Raw genomic sequence first — 18,760 nt, 5'->3', positions numbered from 1 at the left:
TCAGAAAAATCTTCAAAGACTGTACTTTTTAGCTCAATCCATCCCAAAGTGAGCTGAAACCCAACAAGTGAGCTGTAAGGAGCAAACAAATTGGAAAGGTAAAGGCACTCTAGGACAGTAGTAATATTAGGAGTCTACATTTGGACTTGTAGCAAGAAGAGCGACCCAGATTGAAATTTCCACATTAAGTCTGTATCTTTAAAAGGGGAATAAAGTAGTTCCAGGTTTATATCACACCCTGACTCCCTACAAAACAGATGTAAATGCTCTCTGGAAAAGAGCATGCGCAATAGAGATGCATAGTTTACCCACAGATTAAAATCAGGCAAATAGGGTCTCATAATAAAAGGTCAATAAACTAACAAGAAAACAAACAGCCATGATTGAGAGTCAGCAGAAAAGTCAAACAGTTGAGTGGCATACTCCTTATCCAGGACCTTAGATACTAAAATGATCAGAGTAGAATACAAAATAACCATGGCATAAAAGGTTGAAGGAAAGAAAAGATGAAATCACAAAAATGAGCAAGTAATAAGAAACTAACAAAAATGACCCAGCAGATTTTTTAAAAGAACGAAATAGGGCTTCCCTCGTGTCACAGTGGTTAAGAATCCGCCTGCCAATGCAGGGCACATGGGTTTGAGCCCTGGTCCGGGAAGATCCCACATGCCGTGGAGCAACTAAGCCCATGCGCCACAACTACTGAAGCACGTGCTCCGCAACGAGAGGAGCCACAGCAACAAGAAGCCCGAGCACCACAACGAAGAGTAGCCCCCTCTCACCACAACTAGAGAAAGCCTGTGGGCAGCAACGAAGACCCAATGCAGCCAAAAATGAAAAAAAAAAAAAAAAGGAACCAAATAAAGCATTTAGAAATAAAAATAGAATTGTTGGGGAAAAACCTTTGATAATTAAATGGTTAAATATGCAATAAGAGAGAGTTAGTGAACAGGAAGATCAGTTTGAAGACATTATAGAGAGAGTAGCACCAAGAGACAGCAAGTGAGACAACAAGAAGGAAAAGAATAGAAAAAGTGGGAACAAATAAAGGAACAAATTCAAATATATCAATAATGACAGTAAATACAAGGGAACCAAATATGGTGTTAGCTCTGGGATTTTTATAGATGTCCTCTTTCAGATTGAGAAAGTTTCTGCCTTCTTCTAATTTGCTGAAACTTTTTCGTTTTGTTTTGTTTTTTGGTCGTTAATGGATATTGGATTTTGTCAAATGGTTTTTCCGAATCTGTGTTTTGGAATTGAGATGATGATATGGTTTTTCTGTTAATACGGTGAATTATACCAATTGATTTTTTTTTATTGTTGGCATATAGTTGCTTTACACTATACTGATTGATTTTTTTTTTTGGTACGCGGGCCTCTCACTGTTGTGGCCTCTCCCGTTGCGGAGCACAGGCCCCGGACGCGCAGGCTCAGCGGCCATGGCTCACGGGCCCAGCCGCTCCACGGCATGTGGCATCTTCCCGGACCGGGGCACGAACCCGTGTCCCCTGCATCGGCAGGCGGACTCTCAACCACTGCGCCACCTGGGAAGCCCTGACCCATCATTTTATACACACTAGATTGAAAAGAAAAAGTTTGACAGTAGCAAAGGTTGGTGAGGATGTGGAGCTAAGGAAATCTATCTAGACATCATTTAGCATGTTCAACACCTCTATTCCTTTTGACCGAGCGAGTCCACTTTTAGGAATATGCCTTAGAGAAACCAGTGAATAGATCCACTAGAGATCATATATGAATGTTCATAACAGTACTATGCGTAACAGCAAAAAAATTGGCAACAACTAAATAACCCAAACGTTTATTCACATGAAGCTAAATAAATGAATTGTGACATGCTTACAAAATGGAATACCATAAATTGGTGAAATTAACAAACCAGTGTTTTGTTAGATATGTGAAACCTAAAGTCATAATTTTGAGTGGAAAAAAAGTCCCAGAATATAACATTCAGTAATTTTTTTCCCCATTACATGCTTCTAATTGAAGTATAGTTGATTTACAATGTTTCAGCTGTACAGCAAGGTGATTCATCGTTCAGTAATTTTTTATGGTGTTCAGGGGAAGTAGGTGGTTAAGATGATAGAAGAATATGCAAACAGATGCCACAGTAGTAATATTCCAGTTCTTTAGCTGAATGATGAGTTCTCTGGAGGTGATTTCATTATTATGCTTAATAACAGAAATATTATATACATATTCTCTTGTATATATCTAATATTACATGATAAAAATGTAGAAGCACTTAGTTGGCAGAAATATTTAAGATTTAAGAAATGTAATGAGGGCTTCCCTGGTGGCGCAGTGGTTGAGAGTCCGCCTGCCGATGCGGGAGACACGGGTTCGTGCCCCGGTCCGGGAGGATCTCACGTGTCGCGGAGCGGCTGGGCCCGTGAGCCATGGCCGCTGAGCCTGCGGGTCCGGGGCCTGTGCTCCGCAACGGGAGAGACCACAACAGTGAGAAGCCCACATACCACAAAAAAAAAAAAAAAAAAAGGTAATGAAATTGAACATTGTAAGCTGCTGAATTTTTTGGTCATTATTTCAGTAGTTTCTGGGGTTTCTCAATCCCTTTCGATCTCAGGGAGCCATCTGCTGGAGAAATGCTTCATCTCCTCAAAACAAGTTTAATTTTTTTTTCTCTGGCCTTTAAGTTTTGCATCCGATTTGAAGCCAAAGTTAAAAATAAATCTGGAAAATTAAGGCAGTACCATCCCTCGTACTTCAGTCGCTCTTTATGTGTGAAACCATTTTGCTACAGTGGCTCTTGATTATATTGTATAGGGGTTCCCAGGAAAACACTTGCCAACAAGTGTTTCTTCTTTTAAAAGTCTGCCACTTGGATGTGTCACAGCCGTTCCATTTACAGGGGAAATGGGAGAAAGACTCATGCTTAGCCTCTTCCCAGAGAATTCACCCTGTTTCTTTTCATGGTATCTTTCCTCTTCTTCACGTGTCCTAATTTGTGTACCTTAGATTTAATTTTAAACTTTGTGAAGGAAAGAAAAAGAGAGGTTTGACCCTGAAACCTAATGAATAAATAGGCAAAGACAAGGATTCAAATTAATCATTGCTATTCTAAAGAGACAGAAAGTACAGGCAGGAGCCTGTTCTCCCTATAAGTCAAGGATAGAGAGGTCATGTTGGGGAACAAGTGTTACAGGTGGGGTCCTTCCTACTCATATTGTTGGGATGACGTATTCTCAACCAAGGGTTCCCCTTGGACTCATTAGCAATACTCTAGGAATGCTAGCTATGTCTCTATCTTCTGGAAATCTTAAAATGTCTAAACTGTGATAAAAATGGATTGCGAGAAACTGAGCATCTTTGGTGGGAACTGCCTATTAAATGGTAACTGGACTTTGTAGCAGAACCAGATTACTCGGGCCCTGACCACAGGGCAAGCTTTCTCCCATATCTTCTATTGATTTTGTTGGGAAGATCATGGCCCTGGTCCCGAACAAAATGAAAACTCTTGGTTTTGGTAACCTTAGGCAGAAATGTTTGCAGTAAATAAAGAAAACAGGCCTGACCTAGAGAGTCAAAATTTGGGGTTTAACAAACCCATTTGAGGCTCTGCTGTGATATTTGAGCACCCGAGGCAGTTATATCACCAGCGAAGTAGGCTGTAAGTAATACAGAGCTTATAAAACTTGCTCTCCTTAGCCAACTGTGTACATTTGGAGAATAATGCCTGCAAAGCATTTTGACTTCCTCAGAAGAAAAGCCCCATGTAAGTACAAGGTACTGTTATGGGTTATGAAACAGCTGTGAAGAGATTCTGTCAGAGAGTGGCCAGACACATGAAATTGGCTTAGAGATGATACTGTCTAGACATATTTTTTTTTTCTTCCTGCCACTTGCAACAGGCCATTTCTCTGTTTGAGCTGTTGCCACACTACTTAATATGATCAAGCATCTCTTGGCCATGTGGCACGTAACCTGGCATCTCTATTTAATGTTTTACGGTTTTAATTTTAACTGTTTCAGTTCACCTCAAGCCCATCAATCAGAAATCAAACCATGTTCTAGACCCTGTTGCAGGCTGAGCTGCCTAATGTCCAAACACCTGTGTAGGCGCTTTGGCTGACACCTAAGTCGGTTTTCTCACTATTGTTAGGTGTCAGAATTCTTGACATTGGACATGCGAGCCAGTGACTTGATCTTGGTAAGAGTACTACGGAAAAATCCATTAACTCCACAGCAAGTAGCTTTAGTCATTGCCTGACTGTGCATCCTGAATTCAGTGGGATGCCTTGAGCAGATGCTGGTTCAGCACGAGTGACCAGGGGATTTTATGTAATCCGTGTCAGGTGTTTGGGAGTGAGAGCAGTGCGAAGTGGTGGGAGGATTTTGCCTCTCACGGGAGGTGGTTACTCAGAAACCATCATGACTGCTCCTTTGATTGCTGTTAGCATCAGCGTTATTGTTTGGTTTTATGAAGTAATCGGTGTCCAGTCAACCTGGGAAGAAGAAGCATCAGTTACGAGGATGCACTTTCCATTCCAGGGGACATGACTAGAAGAAACTTCTTAGGCTGAACTCTCTGAACCTTCCCTTCCTGGGTTGCAGTGTTCTTTAGGGATTCTCAGGACAAATATAACTTCAGTCTCTGATCACTGTCGCCAGATGTTGATATATGAGGTGTATCTGTTATAAATGGTAAACCAAGAGCATTTTTAAAGGTTCATTTTTTCTTTTTCTGTGCTATCTTTGTATGGAATAATGGTGCGTGTGTGTTTTATGTTGATCCGCATGCTTATTTGGGATTCAGATAAATGAAAATAAAATTTGGGTTTATCTTAACCCCAAATTACAAAATTCAGAAAGCATTACCCTATAGCCTTTAACATATAACCTGGTAGTGTTATTTGAATGAGTTCTTCGTTTAGTTTCAGTTCTTTGAGTCGGGGATCCTGTTATTGTTTTTGGCACAGTTTTATTTGCTGAATGATTATTTCATGTGATAGTCCTTTATGTTCAGAGGTGTTCATAACATTATTATTTCTCTTAGATGCAACTATGGAAAGACTGGCTAAATACAGATGACTTTCTCTTTAGTTTTTATTAGTGGAAGAAGCATGCATACAACTCTGGGTTGTTTTGTACCTGTCCATTTGATATGTTGCCTTTGTGCTTGTCGCAAGATTACTCAGAGGAATGTGTTACTAATTGCTTATTAAATGCTATTGTGTGTTTCCTTAGATCCAGTTGTTAAAAACCTGGATCTAGCTCACTGACTGCTCATTCCTCCATCAATCCATTCATTCAACAAATACTGAGAGCTACAGACTGCCAGGCACTGGGTTAGTCACTGGTGATACAGCAGAGGACAAGATTGTCCTTCCTTTATCCAATAGTTTTTCACCTTTCTGGGCCAAACTGCTGTAAAATACTTTATTTTGCTAATATTAGAAAGGTTATCATACCTGTTTTTGTTACTGATCTGTAATAGTAGTCAACATTCTACTGGAAATTGCAGCAGGGTACAGGTGACATTCTACTAAAGATGTTTAACAGCTACAAAATGGTTGTAGCCTCCTAAAAAATAAGAAAATTCCCTGGCAGAAAAAGATAATGAGGGGATAAAACTAGACTAAAGGAGAACTCTCACTCCTGTAAGGCTTGTCTCCCTCCTATTTTGTCTGCACAGTTTCTGAAACTTCCTTTTTCTATAGCTGTCTCCCCAGGCTTGCTCAGGTATTAAAAGTGACAACTAGTAAACCTTATACAGTTCTTTGTGTTGAAGATCAGTGTTGCTGGGACAAGGAGAAGACTTTCCTCTTTCACCCCACACGTCAGACAGGGTCCTTCCTTTCCCTTTCTCAATATACAATTGAATAATTGTATATTACTCAATCATGTGTTTCTGGAGAGAGTATTCCTCAGTTTTATTGTCTGACTTGGAGTTAGACATCTCATGTCGGGCATTTCAGGGCAGGGAGGAGAAGGAAGGCTTTACCATGGGGGGTGAGTGTGGGAGAGATTGTGAGACATGAGGCACGTTGACCTGAGCAAGGTCCTCCAAATCCCATTGTGAAGGCAGCAAACATTTTGTTTGCATAGACTTGCATAGATGCTGCCCTCTCCTCAGGATGCAAAAAGATGGAGGAAGATGACTTTTGAGGTCCCTTTCATTATTTTTATAGCTCTGTATTCCTCCCCTCAGCTTTACTGAGGTATAATTGACAAATTAAATTGTAAGATATTTAACGTGTACGCTGGTGGGTTGATATACACATACATTGTGAAAGGATTTCCACCATCAGATTAACACATTCATCATCTCACATATTTACCTTTTTTATTTTTGGTGAGAACATTTAAATTCTATTCTAATAGCAAATTTCAATTGTACAGTATGGTGTTTTCAGCTGTAGTCACCATGTTATACATTAGATCCTCAAACTTTATTCATCTTATAACTGAAAGTTTGTATCCTTTTGCCAACTTCTCCCTATTTCCACCTGTAACGGCAGACCCTGGCAATCACTTTTCTATTCTCTGTTTCTATGAGTTAGACTTTTCTTTTTTTTTTTTTGATTCCACATATAAGTGATACCATGTAGTATTTGTCTTTCTCTGTCTGATTTATTTCACTTAGCATAATGCCCTCCAGGTTCATCCATGTTGCAAATGACAGGATTTCTTTTTTTTTTAAAGGCTGAATAATATTCCATTTATGTTGTAATATACTTATATTACACCTATTTATGGGTATAATATAAATTATATAAAATGCATAATACATATAAATATTTATAAGTATATACCACATCTTTATCCATTCATCCATTGATGGCCATTTAGGTTGTTTCCATACCTTGGCTATTGTGAATAATGCTGCTGTGAATGTGGGGCTGCAGATGTTTCTTCAGGGCAATGACTTCATTTCCTTTAGATATGTACTCAGCAGTGGGATTGCTGGATCACGTAGTTAGCTCTATATTTTAAAGAGGAGGAACTAACTGAACACATTGAGGACCAAATAGAAGTTGTCCTTGGTGGTTGGTGGTGGTCAGAGCAAGGGTCCCCAACTCCAGGGCCATGGACCAGTACCAGTCCGAGGCCTGTTAGGAACTGGGCTGCACAGCAGGAGGTGAGCAGCGGGCGAGCCAGCCAAACTTCATCTGCCGCTCCCCATCGCTCCCCATCGCTCCCCATAGCTCCCCATCACTCCCCATCATTCCCCATCGTTCCCCATAGCTCCCCATCGCTCCCCATAGCTCCCCATCACTCCCCATAGCTCCCCACTGCTTCCCATCGCTCCCCATCGCTCCCCATCGCTCCCCATAGCTCCCCATCACTCCTCATCACTCGCATTACTGCCTGAACCATCTCCCCTCAACCCCCGCGGTCTGTGGAAATATTGTCTTCCACGAAAGCGGTCCCTGGTGCCAAAAAGGTTGGGGACCGCTGGGTCAGAGGACAATGGTTCAATGATGAGAGCTGGAAATCCATGGCTCGGAGCTCTGGCTTCGCCTTTGCGGTTCTTAGGGGATCAGTATCATATTGTCCCAATTATTCCATCTAGTACAACCCTCTTAGGTTTGTGGAGAGGAAACATAACTAAAAGTGATTTATAACATTTTAAAAATAATAAAGTGTTCTTTTTAGCCTATGACAAATTTCTGTCTATAGGAGGAAGGTCAGCAAAATTGTCAAATAGTCTTGATGATCCTTGATAGTTTTCTCCATAATCTGACCTTGTTACTTTTTCTCTATCCACCATCCAGCTTTATGGAGATTTTATTGACATATAACATATGTAAGTTTAAGGTGATGATTTGATACACACACATACATACACACATGGTAATCATTTTGCTATATATATATATATATATATTGCACTTTGCAATATATATATATATCGCAAAATGATTACCACAGTAAGGTTAGTTAACACTTCCATCCCCTCACATAATTACCATTTTTTTTGGTATGGTGATAACATTTAAGATCTCCTGTCTTAATAACTTTCAAGTATATGATACTGTGTTGTTAATCATAGTCACCATGCTGTACATTAGATGCCCAGACACAATCAACTGCTTCTTCCTCCCCCCTCCCCAACTGAGCTCTCCTAGCAAAACTTGACTCTGGTTAAACGTCTCTGCCTACTCTACCCCTCCACCCATTCCTGCACCCAAGCAGCTGAATGTGGCTGAAGAAAAACACACAATCATCTTAACACGCCTTACTTTAAATTTATGACATCATATCTTATGTGGACTCATAGGATGGCCTGGCAGTCCTACCTCATTTTCCCCAAGAATTCACTCACAGACTCTTCAAGATGACTATTCCACACTTTTTCCTGTTGCTTCAAACCACCACCATTTCTCTTCTCCTTTCCAGTTTTTTATTTGACTAAGAAAAGAAATATGATAACTTTCACGTATTCCCACCACCAAATCTACCCGCCCGCCGGCACCTGTGCCTGCTACGGCGGAGGATGTAGTTGAGCAGGCCGTGCACTGGGCCCCCTCCCCTCTCTGTAATAGCAAAGAAGCCAACCTTGTATGGTGGCCACTACGTGCCAGGCTTAGTTCTAAGTACCTGATGTATTAACTAATGTAATCCTTACAACAGCCCTGGGAGGTAGGACTCATACCAGGTTTACAGTGAGAGAGCTGAGGCACACCAAAATTCAGTAACTTTCCCCAAATCACGCAGCCATAATAAGTTGGTGTGGCTCCAGGGTCCATGTGTGTAACCTCTCCATTATACCTCATCTCTTGGGACATTCCTCCAGCCGCTCTCCCCTCTCTCCTGCGTCATCAATTTCCCCCTCTCTACCAGATCTTACTCATCAATTACAAGCAAATTCTAGTAGCTCCTATTTTAAGAACCTACCCTTGACCCCATATCTCCTTCCAGCTACCCCCTAATGTCCCTGTTCTCTTTTTAAAATTTCTCGTGTTTTCTCTATTTGCTGTGTCTACTTCCATTTTCCTAATTTCTTTGGAAGCACTTCAGTCTGACTTTTGTCCCTACCATTCCAAGGAAACAAGTTTTGTCAGGGTCACTAATGACTTCCCAAATGTCAAAGCCAGAGTCTCAGTTTGCTACTCAGTCCTTCAATCTTAGTTTTTCTGCCACCTGTGGTCATTTTTCTGTCTCCTTTGCTGGATCTCCCTCTGCTGGCCAACCTCTAAATGTTCGATTGTCCAGGGCTTGGGCTGGACCACTTCGCTTTCATCCACTCTCATTCTCTTGGTGATCTCAGCCAGTGCCAAGGCTTTAAATATAATTAATAGGTCGATGATTCCTAGGTTTTTATTTCTAGCTTTGACCTTCCTTAGACTTCCAACATTTCCATTTGTATGTCATAGGCACAAGCCACCACACAATTAATATATCTCAAATAAAATTCTTGATTTTGCTTTTTATTCTTTCGTTCCTATTTTCAGTAAAGTGGGGTCTTCCTCCCACATCGCACATTGTAATTATCAGCGAGGCTCTGTCTTCAAATTACATCCCAGATTTGACCACTGCTCTCCCTTTCCCCTGGGTTTTGAAATAGCCTCCTATTGGGTCTCCCTGCTTTGTCTCTTGCTCTGATATAGCCTATACTCTGCCCTACAGCAGAGTCATTCTTTATAAATATATGTTAGATGTGGCCCCTGCCTACCCCTTCCCCCTCATTTCCTGTATTCTCTCTGTCCCTCCTGCCCCCCAGCCCAGTCTTCTTTGCCATTCTTAGAACACAGCAAGCAGACATCTGCCTCAAGGTTTTGGTCTTGCTGCTCCCCCTGTTCTCCTCTGCTTGGAATGTTTAATGACCTAAATGAAACAAGAGAATTCATTATTTTGTTACGATCTCTGTTCAAACTTTACCTTATCAGAAAAACTTTCCTTGATCTCTCCATCTGTAATAGTAGTACCGGGCATTTTCTATCTTCTTGCTGGTTTTAATCAGAGTGTAATGTATTGTATATCTATTTGTATATCTCTTTGTTTGATGTACATCTCCTGAGGGACGTATCAGCTCCATCAAGGCAGAGACATCATTGCTCTATCCCTAGTGCCTGGAACTAGGTGTTTGATAAATATTTGTTGAATTTTTGGAACAGTGACAGCTATTAAGGCCCACAAAATTAAAGGATATATAAGAATGAGAAAGATTAGAGGTAATATTTTTTTAAGTTAAGAAAACCTGTAAATGATAGATGAAAAGGGATATATGTGGAGAAAATTGTCTGGAAGAGGAAAAGGAAAGTCTCAGAATTCTTGGGTGGCTTTACACCTCCCTCTCCTCTTTACCATCTAAAGAGCGTTCCCTGTTGCAGTCACCACTGTGTTCAGAGCCAACGGGGAGACCAAGGAAAAGGCCTTCAGTGGATTTTGTGGGCCCTTGTCTGGGGCTTCAGAGGTGCCTTCAGGATGTGGGTGGGGGCTCAAAGTATTCCTAGAAAATTAAAATTAATGAAATAAAATGAAATTGGGGGCCTTATGTTTCCTGATCTAACACTTTTTGAAGCATCACAGATGACACGCTGTGAATTTAACTCTTATGATGATGGTAATGATAATGATTTTTTTCATGTGTTGCTTTTCTGACTGTCCTTGATCAATATTTCATTTCCCAGTCCCCTTTAGAATTGTATGGAGAACGTTGATGTAATGGTTTCCCGTCTCTTGGGTCACTCCTCTGTAAGGAGCACAGATACAGGTGTGGATTTATGGACCTCTCACTTAACCCTGTTGTGAGTTCTACTCACCAATGTGGAAGAAGAACAGAAAGAAAACTGTGCCAACATAATAATTCTCTTGTTTAGTATTATGAGATAGAAAGAGATTGGAACACTCCTTTTAAATTCTGTTAGTGTTTCAGTGTGCTTTCTAACAGATAAATCTTTAATGATCTCCAGAAAACAGGAAGAGGATATTTCCTACCCTTGTAAGTATAAATATGGCTTTAACAAAAATCCGTATTACCTGAACTTTGACTCCCAGTAAACATGATGCGTGATAATCATCTGACGCAGCTGTGGTTTTGAAAGTTTAAAATGTGAGAATACGGTGGGCATGTAATCCCGCAAAGCCCGTATTGCTCAACTTTAGCTATACAATTTGTGTGAAAAGGCCAGTCATGATTGTTTTGTAGTGTTTGGGTCATTTCAAAAGATTCATTTGTATGCACTCACTGTATTTCTTCATGTTCCCTTTGCTTTCTTCTTGCCTAGAGGGAGAAGAAGATGAGGATGAAGAAGATGAGGAGGATAAAGATGCAGACTCCCTGGATGAGACCTTGGGTGGTGACACCGAGCTGCCTGGGTTTACTCTCCCTGGCATCACGTCTCAGGAGCCTGGCTTAGAGCAGGGAAACGTGGTCTCTTTGGAGGGAGCCACCTACCAGGTGCCGGACACCATCGAGTGGGAACAGCAGAGTCAGGGCCTGGGTAAGAGTCATGTGTGTTTCTTTCCCTCCCATCTCCCCTCATTTTAGTTTTCTTAGGTGACAGCTTTCCTTCATTGGCATAGATTATGGAACAAAATGGATCTTCTGTTTATGGGTGTTTCAGCTGGGAAAAGGTTCTCAGTTCTTTCTTCACTATGTTTATATTTATGCTCTTCAATACTCAGGCTCCAGACAGTCTCCATCTGCCCACGAAGAGCACAGTTACCTAATTTTTGGAAGGAATTCCATCTTTCCTTCCCAGCTGGAGGACAGCTGTCGGCTTTGGGAGGACTTCCAAAATGGGAGGAATTGTGTGTAACCAGTCAGCTGCACAAGCAGCGTGAACGGACTGGAGTCGGAAAACAGATGGATTTTGTCATCCTCTGTCCTTCTAGAATTTCCTCCCTGGGGAAATCCTTCCTTCACTTCTGGGTGAGCTTGCAGCCGTCCCATGACTTTTCTGCTTGTTTTCGTGGTTGCATTTCATCATCAAATACAATCTTGTTTCAGCAGTTAGTGTCCAGACAGCTCCAAGCTTACTCTCTCTTGTGCCTGGCCTGGATGTTCGGTGAGCGTCTCCGCGGATGCAGGCTGACCCCAACTCTGACACTCTCTTCCTGTCAGCAGGGACGTTCCTCTGTCTGTCTCCTCTTATCTTTTTCTGGAGAGAGGCTATTAAGCTCTGGGTGATTCTTTGAGGCCTCACTCTCTTGACTTGAGGGCAAGTGACCTCTTCTCCAAAGAAGTCTCCTCCCTGAAACTCTTTTAGTTTTTAAAAGGCCCATTTATACCTTAAGTACAGCAGAGGTTAGATTTAAGGGTCATATAACCAGCGTTTGGAGTATTTCATTGAAAATTGGGATGTTGGTCTTCGACTTCGCTCTGGAATATCATACTAGTGTATCCTGGTGCCTCGGTTGAAACTTCCAATTCAGAATCTTATTACATATGATTTCTTAAATATTGTTCTCCTCTCCTCCCATGAAAACTCTTTCAGATTAGTGATGAGGAAGGATAAGTGCATTAAAATGAGTATGGAGTGGGAAAGTCGCATCATCTGTTTATCACACGATTGTGTAGTTTAAAACAAGCTCTCTCGCTTTTTTCAAAGCTCAGACTGAAGTTGGTAAACCTTTAAAGGTTTGCAGTCAAAGGGGGAATCCTTTCCCTAATCTCTACAACTAAGGAAACATGCATAAGGATCTTTAATGTCATCTTCTCTTCCGTTATAGAATTCTTTCACGAGCTGTCCTTTAGATTTGGTTAATTAATTTATCCAAAAAATGGAACACCTACTATGTTCCTTTGCAAGGCATTGGAAACACAGAGGAAAACAAGGCAGTGCCTTTTATTGATTAGAGCAGAGCCCACTTGTAAAGGCTTCAGTGCAGGGTGGATGAATTCTATAATAAAAGTAGAGTTATAGGAGGCCAGAGCAGAAATGTAGAAGGGGGCCATTTAGAGTAGCTTGGAGAGTTCAGAGCTGTCACTTGAAGGATATATAAATAGGAGATAGCTTGCAGGAGAAAGAGGTCAAAGACAGAACATACACAGAGGCATTGGAGGGATGAAAGAGCATGGCATAATACAGATGGGTTGGCAAAGAACGTTGTAAGTGGGTAGAAAGAAGCTCTAGGAGATACAGCAGCAGACAAGGCTGGAAAGGTAAGGTAAACAAGGATGCATCACGAAGAGCGGTGACTGCCAAGAGGCTTTCCCTTGTCCTTTATGAAAACCATTCTAGTGATAGTGCAGTGGAGGAACAGGGGAGGAGCGTGAGACTGGGGAGAGAGAAAGGCCGCTTATGAGACCAGTGAAATGTCCATGTGAGAAACGAAGGCGTGAACTAAGGCAGAGGAAGTGGGATGAAGAAAAAGGAGCCAACCTGAGAGCTTTTCGTCACGGGTACTAACTGATTTGGGGGGATGAAGAAAAATAGAAAGAGAGTTGAGGATGATTTCTAGGTTTTTAGCCTGGGCGAACAGGTGGAGAGTGATATCTCTGATGAAGAGAGAGAATAGAGAGAGTGACGTGAACTTGGCGTATTGGGGAGATGATGAGCTAGTTCCGGGCACATTGAATACGAGGAGCCTGTGGGGTGTCCAGGATGGACTTCGATTTTGAGTCTTGAATTCAGGGAAGAAGTCTGCGACTGAGAAATTATTCTGGGATTATCACCCTCTAGGTTGGCATAAAGGTTGTAGTTGAAAGGTACCTCGGATTTCCTGTGGAATAGGCTTATAGTAAGCAGAGGAAGTGATAAAGGATGGACTTCCACTGGACAGGCAGAAGGTATCATACATGTGCATACAACGCTGTATTTATGCATTTATGTATTTAATTATTTCCTGAACAAATCCGGCATGTAATTGGGCAGTAATTACTTTAAAAACATATCAAATGAGGGCTTCCCTGGTGGCGCAGTGGTTGAGAGTCCGCCTGCCGATGCAGGAGACACGGGTTCATGCCCCGGTCCGGGAAGATCCCACGTGCCGCGGAGCGGCTGGGCCCGTGAGCCATGGCCGCTGAGCCTGCGCGTCCGGAGCCTGTGCTCCGCAACGGGAGAGGCCACAACAGTGAGAGGCCCGTGTACCGCAAAAAAAACCCCGAAAAACAAAAAAAAACGTATCAAATGAAACTGCTAAAAGCTTATAAATATATCAAAATATTATAAAACAAACACAAACACTGGCCTGGGAACATGTGAATAAATATTTAGTCTGAAATGCACCTGTTCTACATGAGCTGGTTGAAATCAATAAAATAAAATACAAAATACCAATGTAACTTATTATAGAGGTTAAACACAGAGACAAAAATCTACACATCAAGTGACTCCTCAGGTAGTGGATTTATAATATGGAAGGATCATGGACAGTTGGACAGTCTTTTAAGTATGGATTGGGTGAATATTTAGGGACTGTACCCCTTTACTGGAGAGAGGGTTGCTTTTGTACAGAGGTACTCTATGGAGGCCATATGGCATCTATTCCTGGATTGTGGTCCAGGAATCCAATTTTCCCCACATAGGAAGTTGGCTTACCATTTATGATAATTATAAGCAATTGGAGAGGCTATGAATCTTAGAAAAATCTGTAGTGGTTACAATTCAAGGGTAACATGATCATTTGGGCTCTAGCCTTTTTCAACACAAATTTACCATTGAAGAAGAGTCAAATTTTTAAAAAATTGACTTTATTGAGGTATAAATTATATACGATAAACTGCGCTCAGAGTATGCAATTCGATGAGTCTTGACAGTTGTCAAGATGGAGGCTACACTCATGTGGCCTCCATCTCACTGAAAATGCAGAGTATTTCCATCACTTCCCTTTTGTCCCCCCAATGATTCCTCATGCCCTTTGCAGTCTGTCTCTCTCTCAGTCCCCAATCCCTGGTAACTACCGATCTACTTATATTACTACAGATTAGGGTACATTTTCTAGAATTTTATATAAGCGGAATCATATAATACATGCCTTTATGTACCTGGCTTCTCTCACTTAGCAAAATGATTTTGAGATTCAACCATGTTGTGGTCTGTATCAGTAACTTGTTCCCTTTTTATAGCTGGGTAGTATTCAATAGTATGGATATACCACATTTTGTTTATCTAGGCACCTGTTGATGACCATTTGGGTTTTCCCCAGTTTTTGGCTAATAGCAGTTACATTTTAAGGTGTGTAGGGTATGAGGCACAGGACAAATAGCCCTACTGTCCCCCTGTCCTGCCTCCTGATTCCAGCCTCCATGCATGGCTAAGGTTTCTTAAATTAGTGATACCAATTTAGTGATTTGCTATGCTTTTTAAAGTGATTTCCCCAAGTCCTGAATTTTTATTTCATATCAGATTTTTCCTTTTAATAAAATTTACCATTTTCCTGGTTGTCTCCTACCTTTTACTTTCACTTCTTTTCCTGATATCTTCAGTTTGCCAACATGTTTTTAGCATTGTAGTTTTCGTGGGAACCAAAATAAGGAACAAATCTTTCAAGCCCTTCCTTTTTTTCCACTGTGGGAAGACTGGGTTGGAGTAGTAGTGTCCGGGTCTAGGATTTTATTAGCTCACCAACTTTTTCTTGGAGGGACCGGAGTATTTCCTAGTAACTCAAAATAAGTGACAACTTCTGGATCAATGTTCATTGATACAGTTTCCTAAATGTTCTCAGGTCACGTGCAATAGAGGGAAACCTCCCCTATTTGTGATGGATTTTGTGGTACCAAGAATAACGGCTCTTGCTGATATGATTAGGTTAAGGATCTTGGGAGGGAGAGGTTACCCTGGATTTTCTGCAAAGGCCCAGTGTGATCACGAGTGTCCTTATAAGCGAGAAGTATCAAGTCAGAGTCAGAAAAGGAGATGTGATGACAGAAGCAGAGGTCAGAGTGATGTGGCCATGAGCAAGGAATTCTGGCAGCTTCCAAAGCTGGAAAAGGCAAGCAGATGGATTCTCCCCTTGAGCCTCTAGAAGGAACACAACCCAGCTGACACCTTGATTTTTAGTCCCTCAAGACCCATTTTAGACTTTTAACCTCCAGGACTGTAAGGTAATAAATTTGTGTTGTTTTGAGCCCCTAAGTTTGTGGTAATTTGTTACAGCAAAAATAGGAAACTAATACAGATTTCAATAAGTATTTCATGAGCAGCTTCCTTTTAGAAGTAGAGCTTGCGTGGCAGCTGTAGTCTGAGTGTGAGTGTTGTAAACTTAACTATAGTTTTTTCTTAATGAATCACTAAAAATGCAAAGATTGAGACCTTTAAAAAGTAATCCAGTTTAATATAATTATACTTTAATTGGTCATCTTATTCATTCCTATTTTTAAGTGGGTTATTTTTATTTATAGACTATCACATCCTATTTTACAATATGAATGGTATTCCAAAGCAAATGCTAAAACCCATAGAAACCTTTAAAAATGAACAGATTGAAGTGGGTAGTTGGGATTGGCTAAAAATAATACATACTCTTTGAATAGATTATCGTTTCATTTTCTGTGAAGTAACAAGAGCAGAAAACTTAGATGACTTTCTGAGGCAAAGCAGTAGATCCATGGCTTAATTCTGTGCACTTCTGTTTTCTGTATTGTCACATACACATTGCCTGTAAAGCTCTGGAGAGAGAGAGCCCAATTTCTTGATCTTGCTGTTGGGAGGTGTGATTGTGGACTGAACCACAGGGGACAGAGAATCAGGAGTGAAAGTTCTATGTTATGACTGAGGTGCATTGATTGGTAAAGTGCTAGTAGCATATAGGAAGCTCTTTATTTACATATGCAGAATCAATTTCTTTTCTGATCTAACAAGTTTATTTTCTTTTTTTTTAACAAGTTTATTTTCAGATTTATTGGTAAGAACCTGTACAGAGAGCAGGTACTGTGACCCCCCACACCACTTCTTATCCTTTCACTATAATAAATCACACGATTATTCTTTTAAAAGTATAAAATCAATATGGGCAAAGTTGAGTCAACATATCTTTTTTTTTTCCTTTTGCGGTACGCGGGCCTCTCACTGCTGTGGCCTCTCCCGTTGCGGAGCACAAGCTCTGGACGTGCAGGCTCAGCGGCCATGGCTCACGGGCCCAGCTGCTCCGCGGCATGTGGGATCGTCCCCGACCAGGGCATGAACCCGTGTCCCCTACATCGGCAGGTGGACTCTCAACCACTGCGCCACCAGGGAAGCCCAACATATCCATTTTAATGTTTAAACATTTGCAATGTAATTAATGTCTGGTGATTCTTTCCTCTGTGCATTCTGTATCTGCTAGGATGCCTTTAGCTATACGTAGCAGAAACCTTAAGTTGACTTAAAGAGTAAAGAAATATATTTTCTCTGAAAACAAGAAGTCCAGAGATGGAGCTCCTGGGTCAGTTGACTCAGTAGCTCAGCTGTCATCAGTGACTCATGTTTTTCCACCTTGCTGCACTGTCCTCCTTGGGATGTTCACTTTGGCCCCAGCCTGGCCTCCGTACAGTTGCAGTGGCTGAAGGAGTTTCAGATGTCACACCTAGACAAGACATTGTTCTGACAAAGAAGAGGACTGTCTTTTTACTGTGTTTCTTCCTCAGGAGAGAGGAAGACTTTCCAAGAATCCCCCAGTAGAATTCTCACCACTGGTCGGCTGGGATTAGGTCACATGCTCATTTCTAAACAATCATTGGCAAGGGGAATGTGATCACATGACTGGTGGAATGGATGGGGGCGTGTGTCAATCACTATACCTGTCTATGATTTCTGTGTTTTTCTGTTTACTTCTCTTGTGGCTGGTTCTTATCCATGTTTCTTTTATCTTCCAAGAATCCTGTGACTAATCTTGTTAAACTAATATATTTATCTTAAATATGTTTTGAATTCATGAGTTCTGGATGAGGGCCCGAGGGTGGTGGTATTGTTCCAAGAAGAGACCATTTTTTGGCCACTTTATGGTTTGGTTGATGTTCTGAATAGATAAGGCTTCCAAAAGCCATCAATTAGTTAAGGCAGAATTACTATAGCTGTCTTCACGTTTTATTCAAAAGCCTGCATCTAACATTGGGAGGGGTTCCTGATTTAGGAAGTGGAATATTTTTCTCTGGAGGTCTTTAAAAAACATGATAAGTATTCAATTAACAGTATAGAGCTGTTTGTGGAAAGCAGAAGAATGAAGAGCATTCATGTTTCTAGTTTTTCACCAGACATTCATAGAGCTAAGTATGTGCTGTATGTTGTGGAAAGAGTGAGAGGTTGACCTGTAAAGAGATAAATTGCCATGGGGCAGAGAATGGTTCTATAGATGTGAGGCCAGTGGCTGAGCGATTACACAGTGGGGAATTAATTGAATCATCATTTACAACCGGGCGTTTCTTTGAGTGGGCAGCCATCTTTGGGGTGTGACTTTGGGAGTGCTTGTGTGATCTCTAATTTATATCCCCCTCCCCGTTTGAACATGGTGCCTACTCTTCAATATTAAGAGCCTTCCTTTGGATTGCAATAATATATCTTGAGAAGGCCTTACAAAAATGCAGATCTGCTGTCTGGATAGGATAACCCATAAGATGTTATCATGGATTTATTATTATTTATCAGGTTCATTACCTGGTGATTTAGGATGATTTTAATATGAAAGAAAGAGAATGTGTTTTGAATTGGTAGAAAGATAGAATGAACTGTAGGCAAAGGTGAGGGGGTTCGGCCTTAGAGAAACTGAGCATTGGTCTGTGAGAAAGTCAGAGCCTTTGTCCTCAAACGTGTCAGCTCTTCTCTTTCTTCTCCCCATCATCCTTCTTGTTCTTTTAGAACACTTAACATGTAGCTAAGACTGAACACTTAAATATAGTGCAACACGGGCTGTG

The 18,760-nt window shown here is 41.2% G+C and overlaps 1 protein-coding gene across 4 annotated transcripts in view; it reads left to right on the top strand.

Moving 5' to 3' along the window:
• The window catches only part of ARMH4 (armadillo like helical domain containing 4), a 251,733-nt gene that overhangs the window by 149,575 nt on the left and 83,398 nt on the right, over positions 1-18,760 (top strand). For 3 of the 4 annotated variants that reach the window (XM_060294850.1, XM_060294852.1, XM_060294851.1), the window contains exon 5: positions 11,214-11,429. The exons of the other annotated variant lie outside the window; for it this stretch is intronic. In XM_060294850.1, coding sequence (XP_060150833.1) covers positions 11,214-11,429 — 216 coding nt within the window. The remainder of the gene's footprint in view (positions 1-11,213; positions 11,430-18,760) is intronic. 4 annotated transcript variants of the gene reach the window in all.

Source organism: Globicephala melas, chromosome 2 (genome assembly GCF_963455315.2).
Source record: "Globicephala melas chromosome 2, mGloMel1.2, whole genome shotgun sequence".
NCBI lineage: Eukaryota > Metazoa > Chordata > Mammalia > Artiodactyla > Delphinidae > Globicephala > Globicephala melas.
This window is presented reverse-complemented; position numbering and strand designations above follow the sequence as displayed.